General features: G+C 42.5%; 1 protein-coding gene across 12 annotated transcripts in view; it reads left to right on the top strand.

The window, feature by feature from the left end:
* Positions 1 to 355: 355 nt before the first annotated feature.
* The window catches only part of LOC120955320 (dystonin), a 182,120-nt gene continuing 172,107 nt past the window's right edge, over positions 356 to 10,368 (top strand). For 7 of the 12 annotated variants that reach the window (XM_049608823.1, XM_049608824.1, XM_049608820.1 and 4 more), the window contains exon 1: positions 358 to 1,070. In XM_049608823.1, coding sequence (XP_049464780.1) covers positions 935 to 1,070 — 136 coding nt within the window. In that variant the 5' untranslated portion in view covers positions 358 to 934. Of the gene's footprint in view, positions 1,071 to 10,368 lie in introns of all 12 variants that reach the window. The other 5 variants (XM_049608817.1, XM_049608816.1, XM_049608815.1 and 2 more) reach the window with 1 other exon arrangement.

The following is a 10,368-nucleotide window of genomic DNA, read 5'->3' as shown; positions in this document are numbered from 1 at the left end:
TTGAGGACGATGACAATTATATCACGCTTGTATCCTGTCCGTTGGCGATGAATTATTGGCTCCGGTCTTTATCACATGGTTAATGGACGAGGCAGCAGCAGTATTTGTGCTGAAGAGCAGTAGCGTAAGCCAGTAAGGCTCAGAAGAGAAGCAAGGTTACGGCGTGTGGGTTTAATGTGGCGTTTCGTTGGCAGAAACAATCCAACGCGAACATGAATCGTTCACCAAATATGCTCGCCGTCTATCTGTCGGTCGGTTGCAAAAGCGGCAAAGTGTTTGACAGTTGTCTGATCTGATTTGATTGTTGTTTTATGTTTCAAATTTAATATAAATTTTCCTTTTCCTCTATTTTATTGTTGTGCCGAATCTATCAAGAGTGTTAAAAGTGTGTGAGAGTGCAAACAATAGTATAATAATTCGTTTCTTGCAAAAAAGTGAGGGAAAAAATGTATGTAAATAAGTAAAACGCAAAATGTAAATGATTCGATCGAAAGTAAATGGTGTATGAATGCTCTATATCGCACCGCTGAGGCTGAGAAAGTGAATAGAGCAACATAAGCAACAGCAACGAAAATAGAAAAGTATGTATTTATTCAATGCCGCCACCAATTCCATTCCACCCACAAATTCGATACGATCGCGTTGCTGAGTGTAAGTGAGGCGTGTGTGTGTGTGCTGCTGAGTGTTGTTTTGTTGGTTGCGCCTGGTGGTGATGCGAATCGGTCAGAAAAAAAGTGTAGTAATGATGCATTATTTGAAAAAGGTGCAAAAGTGCCAGTTGTTTTACCAGTGAGCGCGAATAGTGCAACGTAACGTCCGAAATACGATCAGCAGCGCCTTGCCAATCTTGCAGCCAACTTCACGAAACAGCAGCAGTGTGAGTAGCCGTACGAGTAAAGACACCACACCGCACACTCCCAACAGCGAGACAACCATGAAGCGAACGCCGCGAAAGCCCAGCGTGTCCGGATTTAGCGTCGATCGGGAAAGCCTGGCCGAATGGGCAAAGGATAAGCCGCTCAGCATACTGCAGCTAGATCCGGCGGATCGGGCCGTACTGAGAATAGCAGGTATGTAAGGGTTTTTTCTGGACTTTATTTGGGGAGGTACATCGGAACGTGTTCCTACAGAAATTGAATCAATACGGTTGTCATTGGAAAACATTGTCACAAACAATTCCCATTTTCAATTACAGCACCAGAACCTTAGAATCTTTTTCGCTACCTTTCATTTTCAACAAGACAGTCCACAAATTGTCACTATATTGTCGTCAATGTCCCAGAACCCAAACAGTTTTGTTTGAACTTCGGGCCCATGCCTTCGAAAAAAGGGTGTCACCTGCGGCGGTTAGGTCACAATCTATTTTTGCTGAGTCAAGGCAAAAAGTGAATCGACCCGATGACTTCAGACGCTCTGTTGTCCCGGTTGCGTCAGGTGTGTGTGGTACTGGAAGCGTTACGCCACCAGTGGAAGTATTTATAAAAAATGGGTTCATACCGGTAGCCCCAATCCCGCTCTGAAGTCGGGCACCTCTGGCATCTCTTACGGGCTAAGAAGTAGCAGACGTCCCTTCATACTACTACAGCGCCCCCACAGTGTAGACTGTTTATTTCCGAACTTGACATAAATTAGCAGTAGCTTGGCTACCGCTGAGCGTTCCAAGGTTAAGGGTACGATGCTTGAAGGTTACCCAAAAAAGCCCCGAAAGCACACACTCTTTCATATCGTTGTCAACCGAAGCAATCAACAGCCCTAGAAATCCACTTGTGTCGGGTCCCTCTCTCCACGGGGGCGGCCTCCCAACAGCGTTGTACGTGGTCGTTTCACACTTGGTCGACACACCTGGGTCTTGTGGGTTTTCATCAAGCACAGAAAGGTGATGCCCACCCGACCATGCTCTAGAGGTGGTTTGGGATATTTTCGAGCCCAATCGATCAACGAAGTGACTTGGAGAGTGTATACGCCCCATTGTATCCCCCAGTGTTCTTGATGGAGGAAGAGACCTATTCTCATGGCACGTGTCACCGTACACCACTGCAATTTGTCAATTTGCCGCTATCAATTGCTACCTTTAGCTGGATAAACAGTGTCAATCGATTAGAGGTTTGCTGTTGTCATCGTTCACCTTCAGAGCTGAGAGATAGTCATGCCAATGACACACATTGGGCTGTGGGGAAATTAATTTGATCACATTATAGCTAGGGAGCTCCAGGTGGGGCTCTGATTGGGCTGTAAAAGTTTACTGTCAATTAAAATGCACTTAATCATTTCGTGGTTGTTGTTTTTTGTGGTGGATGGAGGGTTTTTTTGGAGGAATGATATCATGATTGATTGGAAGTGAATTGCCCCGGTTATAATATTTGGTAAACTGTAAATTGTGTGTTTGTTTTTTGGGTAACGAGTTGCACAGGGTAGTGTTGTGTTGGATGACTGTTCGCACAACTACTTCTGTGTGTAATGTTATAGCGATAATTAATTAAAAGGTCTTTTGTTATTAAAAGTTTGGAGTCATGTGGGAATCGAACCTATGACATATTGTATATCGACCCGATGACCTAGTCACACTGTCATGAGACCTGCAGTGGTATGGTACGCTTGAATGTTGGTTTGTTTCAGCACGCTATTCTGTTACAGGAAGCGTTTGGTATTAGTCATTTACTAAGGTCTTACTTGTTGTAGACTACGATATGTCTAGATAGCAATTCAATCTGATGTATTAAGGTACATCAAGGCATATTGAACTTCGCCGTTGAGGTTGGTATATCTCTAATGACAACCCATAATTGTTTAATCGCTTTCCTATAGAACATCGATATCTTCTAAATTAAAAAGACGCTAGTTTGGTATCTAATCCATTTCACAAAAAAAGGTCATTAGAATGGTTTTATGTCAAGTTATCCAGTTTTCGTGCAATCCTGGAACCAACTTAAGCAACTCGCCGCACCCCTCCCCTACCCTTAGCGCATGGCGACAAAACACTCCCTTAGCTAAAGCCCCAGGATCTTGCTGGAAGCGTAACGACGGGGATTGAATTGCATAAACGCGGCTTTACGGCTTAAGCAAGGCGTGCTCTCTCCCCCTGTGCTTGGTTGTTTTCGTGTGGTGAAGCCTTACCTGTGCGTCGGGGAATGAAATTTAATCGACGCTTGTGCACCTTTCCCTACTACTGCTGCAGGCTGCCTTCTTCTTTCCTCTGTATATCGGAGAACTTGTTCCGTGTCTGGGGGGGTCCGCCTATTACCAGTCGGTGTTGTCTCGGTCGGCGTTTTTTGTCTGAATGCACGCCGAATTTGGATAACGTTTGAAGGCGCACTGCTGGCAAAGCACTACTCGGCCAGCCGATCGCGTGAGCCGTGTGAGAATGGGCCCAATCATCAATCAAACCGATTGATTGGGAGCTTTTTTTGTTGTTGGTTGAGCTGTTAGCCGCCGCCTGTGGGGGCACTGCATGTAATCGATATGGCGAGGTTTTTGGGCGAGCAGTGCAAAAGGAAAATCATTCTATAAGGTTTCACTTGGCGTGTGTGTGAGCAGGCCTTAAACCGCACCAGAGTTCAAGTTGGTGTGGCGTTCGTGGAAAAATGGCTCGCTAGAGAGCGTGCGTCCCCCCCTCCCGTCTAATTATGATCGGATATCCGTCTCGCGCGAATATGATATTAAATGTATTTATTTGTTCGGCCCATCAAACGTGCGGACAACAATGAGCGCGGGTTTTTATTGATTTCAATATAGCTTGGAGCAACAATGGCCCTTGGTGATTGCTCGTATGCTTCCAGCGTGAATAGACGTATTGACAGTATCATGGCAGGGCTGCGTTTGTACAAATTATGCTGTTTTAGAGTCAAGTGGAGTGCGCCTCACTGTCGCTCACTTGAGTCTCTCATCCGCGTGTCTCAAAAGTTCTATCATAATAGGGAATGGTTTTTTTTTGTCCAATACACTCTCATCGCTGGCCGGACAAACAATGCGTGTTCTGTGTAGTTTTCCAGGCGGAGAAAAAAAAAGTGCAAGAAAAAGAGAACCATCTCCCGAGCAGTGCGAAACTCGTAAAAGAAACCACTATATCGACAGGATGCCGGCGCCACCATTCAGCCCATTATGTTGATGTGTATTGCTGCTAGCCGTCTCTCGCCTCTTTTCCTCTTCGTAGCTGACGTCAACACAGTCGGCTGTTGTGAAAGAATGAAAGTGATTGAGGAAGTAAGGGTGTAGAAGGTTTTTACTGTTGAACGCGAGTAGTTGTACCCTTATACACATATATTCCGCACATCGAATTTCTGTTTTGTTTGCATTGTCAGTGTGGTGCCACTATCATCATGCCTCCCCAGGTGGAGCACCGTTACCTTCGCACGGTTTCTATAGTCGGTGGTTGGACGCATCGAGGGCCGGTAGGAATCACGCCCCAAGAATTTGATGTTTTCTTCCGGTTGGTGAAGGTAAAAAAAAACCTCATTCCGACGGTTTTACGCAATCGTGAGTTAGGGTAGGGTGGTGTTGCTGCTGGTTGCTGCTGTTGGGGCACTGCGTGTCTTATCAACCACGTGAGCAGTGGACGACGACATTCACGACGTTTGCGGTACAGGAAATCAAACATGTCGAAAGCATTGACGCGAGGTATCAGAGATGTGTGTATAGAGATATCTTGGAATCCTTGTTGTTGTTTAAATTGAAGATGCTTTTTGAAGGTGATGTCTGCAATTTAAAAACATTTGGTAACAGTATTGGTTGAGGTAATTCTAATGCTTCAAAATGATTATTTGTTTTCCGTATTTGTAAGAGTTTCCAATGTGCTCAAAATATCGAATTTCTTACTGGAATTTTGTTGAGATCGACCGTCCAATGGCTCTGTGTCAATTCTGTTTAAATAATGATTAGATTAGGGAGGCTAAAAGTGTGAAGAATTTAGGTAGATAACCAAGTGGAAGTTAGTCAGACCAGAAGGAGGCTTTGCAAGTGATAATAAATAAAGAAACGGGAAGTATGTCTTGTGCTACTACTATCTGTATTTTAAGGTACATACTTGCTAAAATTGACTTTGTCTCTTATTATATAACCACAAATAGTCTACAACAGAGTTGTACCAGTTTTACCGAAACGGAAAAGGGTTACTATTGGTTCTCGTTTTCATTTTATTCGTGGCTTTGGGCCATTCCAACTCTCCTCCTCCCCAAGCTTGAATGATTTCGAAAGCGAAGCTAACATTTATCGTTGTTCCTTCAATATCTTAAACTCAAACTCTGTGTGTGTATGTGTGTGGTTGTGTCTGTTCCGTTTATAATTATTTATTTGTAACCGCGAAACAGGCGTAACACACCTGCCTTGATCTACCACCGGATTTGTTGTGTAGCGGTGAGTTTGGTCATTTGTAATTCTAATCGTTTATAAACGATTGGAAGGTTTGGGTTTTCCTCTGCCAACAAAAAAAAAATGTTTTAACCATATTCCGCCAAAAGGGAGAGTGGAAAACGAAAATGAAACGCACAGGCCCCGGCCGACAAAAGGAAAAACTTTGCCAAATCTCGTACCTCTTTCGGTACTTTTGTTGCTGTTTGTACTAGCAAAATAACAAGTACTCTGCTGCTGCTGTGTGCTGGCCTTCGTGTGCTTTGGTCCCCGATGCTCAAGGGTTTACCTACTACAACACATTGTTTGCGCTGTGCGGTTCAGCTGAGCGTGGTGCAAAATTAGCTTATTTAACAGTTACCAGTGGTACGTTTTTGGTGACGTGATGTTGGTGCGTGTACGCACTATCTTGCGTGTGTGTATGTGTGTAGTATGCCGGTTTTTAGGGAGCTAGCTTCTTGGAATGTTTGCGTTTGCGTGCGGTACTGTTTTGCACCGTTTTCATTCGAGCCAAGGTACACCTGAATCGACCGTATTCAAATTTGGACGGTGTGTCGAGCATATTACGTGGCCGAAAGCGAATCATAGACGGTACGGAAACATTTCGGGAAGATGGAAGAAGCAACAGGAACAGACAACCACTATCCGATCGGCATAGTGTGCTGAACCGCGCTGTTGTTTCAATTGTTTCCACGTGTCGGGTGAATCGGCGTGGTAAGAGGGAAGTCTCGTGCCAAGAGCAGTAGAATTTAAAATTATCTTCATCAAATTTGAATTTCTGTGCCTGGGAGGGAAATGACAGGGAGTTAGCTCTAGTAGGGGAGTTAGGTTCCAAAAAGGGTATGCGGAGTGTATTTTAGGATACACATTGTTGGAACAAAAAAGTTTGTTGAGAGAGCGATATTGAATTTGAATCTTCGCGACATGCCAACATCACTGCCGAGAAAACGGATACAGTTTGCATATTCATAGATTATGCATATTGTTGGATGATGAAGCATTCAATCGTTAAGCTTGCATTCGGTAACATAGAAAGATGATAATAACATTGCAAATCAATGAAAATATCGCAAGACTATCAAATGTTTCCATAATCGTAGGCAACAAATGGGTTGATTGAACAAGGCATATACCTATTTTATTTATTTAGATATTTTTAAATGCATTTTCGAGTAAAACAAGTAAAAACTATTAAAGTGCTTTTCGACATTATTCAACTATACGTAAACATTTGACGTCCAACAGAAACAGAAACTCTGATGCCTTTCTGAAGATTGTTCAATCGCAACTAAACGTTTGCTATCTCCCCGTACTTAATCGTACGTTTATATAACACGGTTTAGTTTCTTTGGTGATCGTTTTGCTGCAAATTAAATGTTTGGAACTTGATTCCAATTAATTTTGTACCTATTTAATGGTCAATGATTAAATTTGAAGGTAGCGAGATAAATTATTAACAAAAAAAAAATCAGAATATTTTTGGAAATGAAGACACAAACCAAAAGGCTAAACTCCACGAACAAACAGATCGACTAAAGCGTTTCCATTGCTTAGTTACGATTGAACAAAGCTCAGATATGTATCAGTATTTCAGTTGGACGTCAAATGTGTTTACCTACAGTTGAACAATGTTCAAAAGCATCAGAGCTTCTTCTTCTTTGGTACAATAACCGTTGCTGGTCAAGGTCTGTATTTACCACTTAGTGGGCTTGGCTTTCGGTGACTTTTTAATCACTTGGCTTGGCTGTTAGTGACTTTTTAATCACCCATGGTAGGATAATCAGTCCGACGTATGGCGGTACGGTCTATTTGGGGCTTGAAGCCATGACGGGCAAGTTGTTACTGTGCCAGTTGACGACTGTACCACCAGACCAGCTCAAGCAGCTCAAGGTTAACCAGCTTAACGTTCTTCATTTGGGCTCGAAAGGGGCGTAAACCAGATGATATCACAACTGTAAAAAGGTGAAATCGGAAAACCATGCTTCAAATAGTTTATAAAATTATTGAAGTTTTTTAAACTCCAGAGCTATTATAAGCGTTTTACAATGTAAATCGCGTATTTAGAGACTTTAGAGACCAAATCCAAACATAGTTCTCTTAAAATCTGCTTGAAGATGAAATTGCATTGAGTTGCGATTTTTGTGTTGTAAATTTTTGTCTTCAAATGTCAAGAATATCTCATGTGCGTTGTGTTAAAGGGCTCCATTTTAGTTATTTTAATAACTTTCAATATATCACACTACCCCAGACTCGCCTACTTCAGATTTCATGAATGTGTTAAGTGGCATTAAAGCTGTTAATTACACCCGACACCCAAATTGGGATGCGATGAACTCATTTTCTCCTGGCCCAGCCCGTCGAGTGATCGCATCCGTCAGCTTAAATATTTGTCCAACACTCACCCACAATTTCGGTGGACGCGCGCGGCTAACTTAATTCGACGGGAATCGTTCTGAAAGGCCATCGAACCGTGGCAGCAGCAATCACGGTCAAGTAAATATGTCCATCCACGCCTTCACCGTGAATGGGATTATCGGCTAATCAAACATCCCGACTACTGCTAGTGAAGCATTCCAAAACATACTACAAACAACAAACCGCAAGTGATGGTGGTGGGTTGATCTTTTCCGAAACTGTGAAGTGTGCGTGTGTGTACGTCATTCCGTGTCAGCGCACGCACCGTTGATTGAACGATTTTCAATCGCTTGATCGATCACACTCAGCCGCTCTGTAGAGGAACCGGGGAGACCCTGTGCCGACCTTCTATCACCTGCCAGCCCAGCGGTGAGATGAGGTGTGAATTGAAATCGACATTTTTTTGTTACGATTGATCGAAGCAAAAGCACAGTGTGCCTGTGGGGTGTCTTAATCTGGCCAAGAGTTGAGCAAAAAATAACGTCTAATCAAAAACACAAATTGCTCGATTTAGCTTAACCTTCACCGTGAAGTCGTTTATCAATTTGGCTAGAGTGACCACCGTTGACGGGGTGGGGTGATGGCTTTTGTTCCTAATCGTTAGAGTTAGGAGATTGCTGGTGTATTGCATCGTTGTGAGGTATTTTGCAACGTAGCCAGCAGTAGTACACACTCTGGCGCTATCACCGACGACTGTATGCACGTAATTATCCCACTCTATTGACTTAATTGATTAGATTAATGGCATGCCGGGTACGATTGATGGTTGATCTACACATTCAGAATGTATTGATTAAACTGGATGGTGTTTTCGACACGTTTTGCTCATTGATGGTTCATAAATCTTTCTGCTTGAAAATAATCTCGCTGGTTGGTGGCAGAGTTACTTGCATGTCTGCTCTGTTTTATTAATGTTCTTCTGTCGTTTGTTATATATTTTTTATGCTTTAGCGTTTTATATTCTATATTTAAGGTATAAAAGAAGTGATTTTAAAGTGAAACTGCAGGCAAAAATTGCTGTCAATCCCTCTTTTTTAAGCTCTTCTCCTATTCAGTTTTTGGTTTCATTTATATTTTACACAATATTTATTGCACATCAATGCCTTGTATCTTTAAAAAAGTCATCTAAAAACGTCTTTTAATCCGAATAAAATTTCGGATTACTACTATTACTACTTTCAATTTGAAGGTAGTAATAGATCATGTTCAAAGACCTTTGTAACCAATAGACCAATTGTAACCAAAACTATTAACAGTTTTTTTCCTCCACTGGTGCTACTGATTGGAGGGCAGCCCCTTATTCCCACTGTGCGCTGCTGCACGACTGCTCGATCCCTCCGCTCGACTTTTGGAGCACACAGTTCAGCAACCGGGGGTTTGAACTTGAACTAGACACACAAATGCTTGCACCCGGCTGAGGCGAGATATAGTAGTGTGGAGCCGCGATCGTGCGCTGCACTGTTACCCTAAGCAAAGCTGCAGAGCAGAGATGATGCCCTCCAACTACACCACCACCAGCCATGATCTTGGTTTGAAGATATTTTTTTTGTTTCTTCTGTCTCCCATTGGATTTTTGTACACCCAACACACTCCTCTCGTTTCCCTTTCGTGTTCGTGTTACTATCAAGATGCACATAAACAAAGCCGTGGTGAGGTAGCGCGCGCGCGAGATTGCGTTGTGTAACGGTTGAGTAAATGTTTCTCGTTCGTTTGGGAGAGGGGGCAGGATAGAGAGAGAGAGTGAGATTAGCTATTTTTAAGCCACCGCCGCCTATGGTGCCCCTTTCCATTTTGTCGCTGTTTTTCTAAGCGTAGATTTGGCCTTTTTTCTTTCTGCATTTCTCGTTGCTAGAGAATTGGAATGCTTCTGAGTTACTTTTGGAGCATCATGGGGATTAGATGATCATTGGGAGGATGTGTGTGTGGGTGCGTGCGTGGTATAAGCTGTGAGGTTTTGTGTCGACGGGTAAAGGCTTGCTAATGGGAATGGAACGTGTGTAACCCAGTGTAGCGGTGTGTTGAAGTGGAGTTCATTGACTAGAAGACACATTTCCGTGTACTTAGAGAAAGAGAGAAAGTTCCGGTTGAGATTTTAAGGTGAACATTTACCCGGAAGTTGTATTCTAAACGTATCAAAATTGATTGAAATAAGTTGTTTTATTTTGATCGAACAAAAACGTGACCTCTATATTGTGTTTAAGTAAATTATATTTTTTTCGTTTTCCCATATTTTCGCTAAAACAAAATCATGCGTGGTGTATTGCTTTATTGCTGCAATGAAGCTTATTGCAATAATGAAATATCGTTTGGTAGGTTGTCATGTTTTATGGCCAAAGCTAAGCGAAGATCGTGCGCAATAAATCAATATTTTGCTTTCGCAAGCTATTTTTCGGTGGAATGGTAAACGGTAAAAATTGCTTGTTTTGAAATTTTCTGCTTCAGCGTTGTTTTGATCCAATTCATCCGATGGTTCAGCGGTGTCGAGACTTTCAACTAAAACCAACCCATCAATCGATCACTGCTTAAAATATTAACCCGGTTGTGACGGAAATTATTGTTTATTTATATTTTTATTGATATTGCGTTTGATTTTCAGATGTATAATTGATA

The sequence above is a fragment of the Anopheles coluzzii genome, chromosome 3 (assembly GCF_943734685.1).
Source record: "Anopheles coluzzii chromosome 3, AcolN3, whole genome shotgun sequence".
Taxonomy (NCBI): Eukaryota; Metazoa; Arthropoda; class Insecta; order Diptera; family Culicidae; genus Anopheles; species Anopheles coluzzii.
The sequence above is the reverse complement of the archived record's forward strand: the minus strand, read 5'-3'. Positions and strand labels throughout refer to the sequence as shown.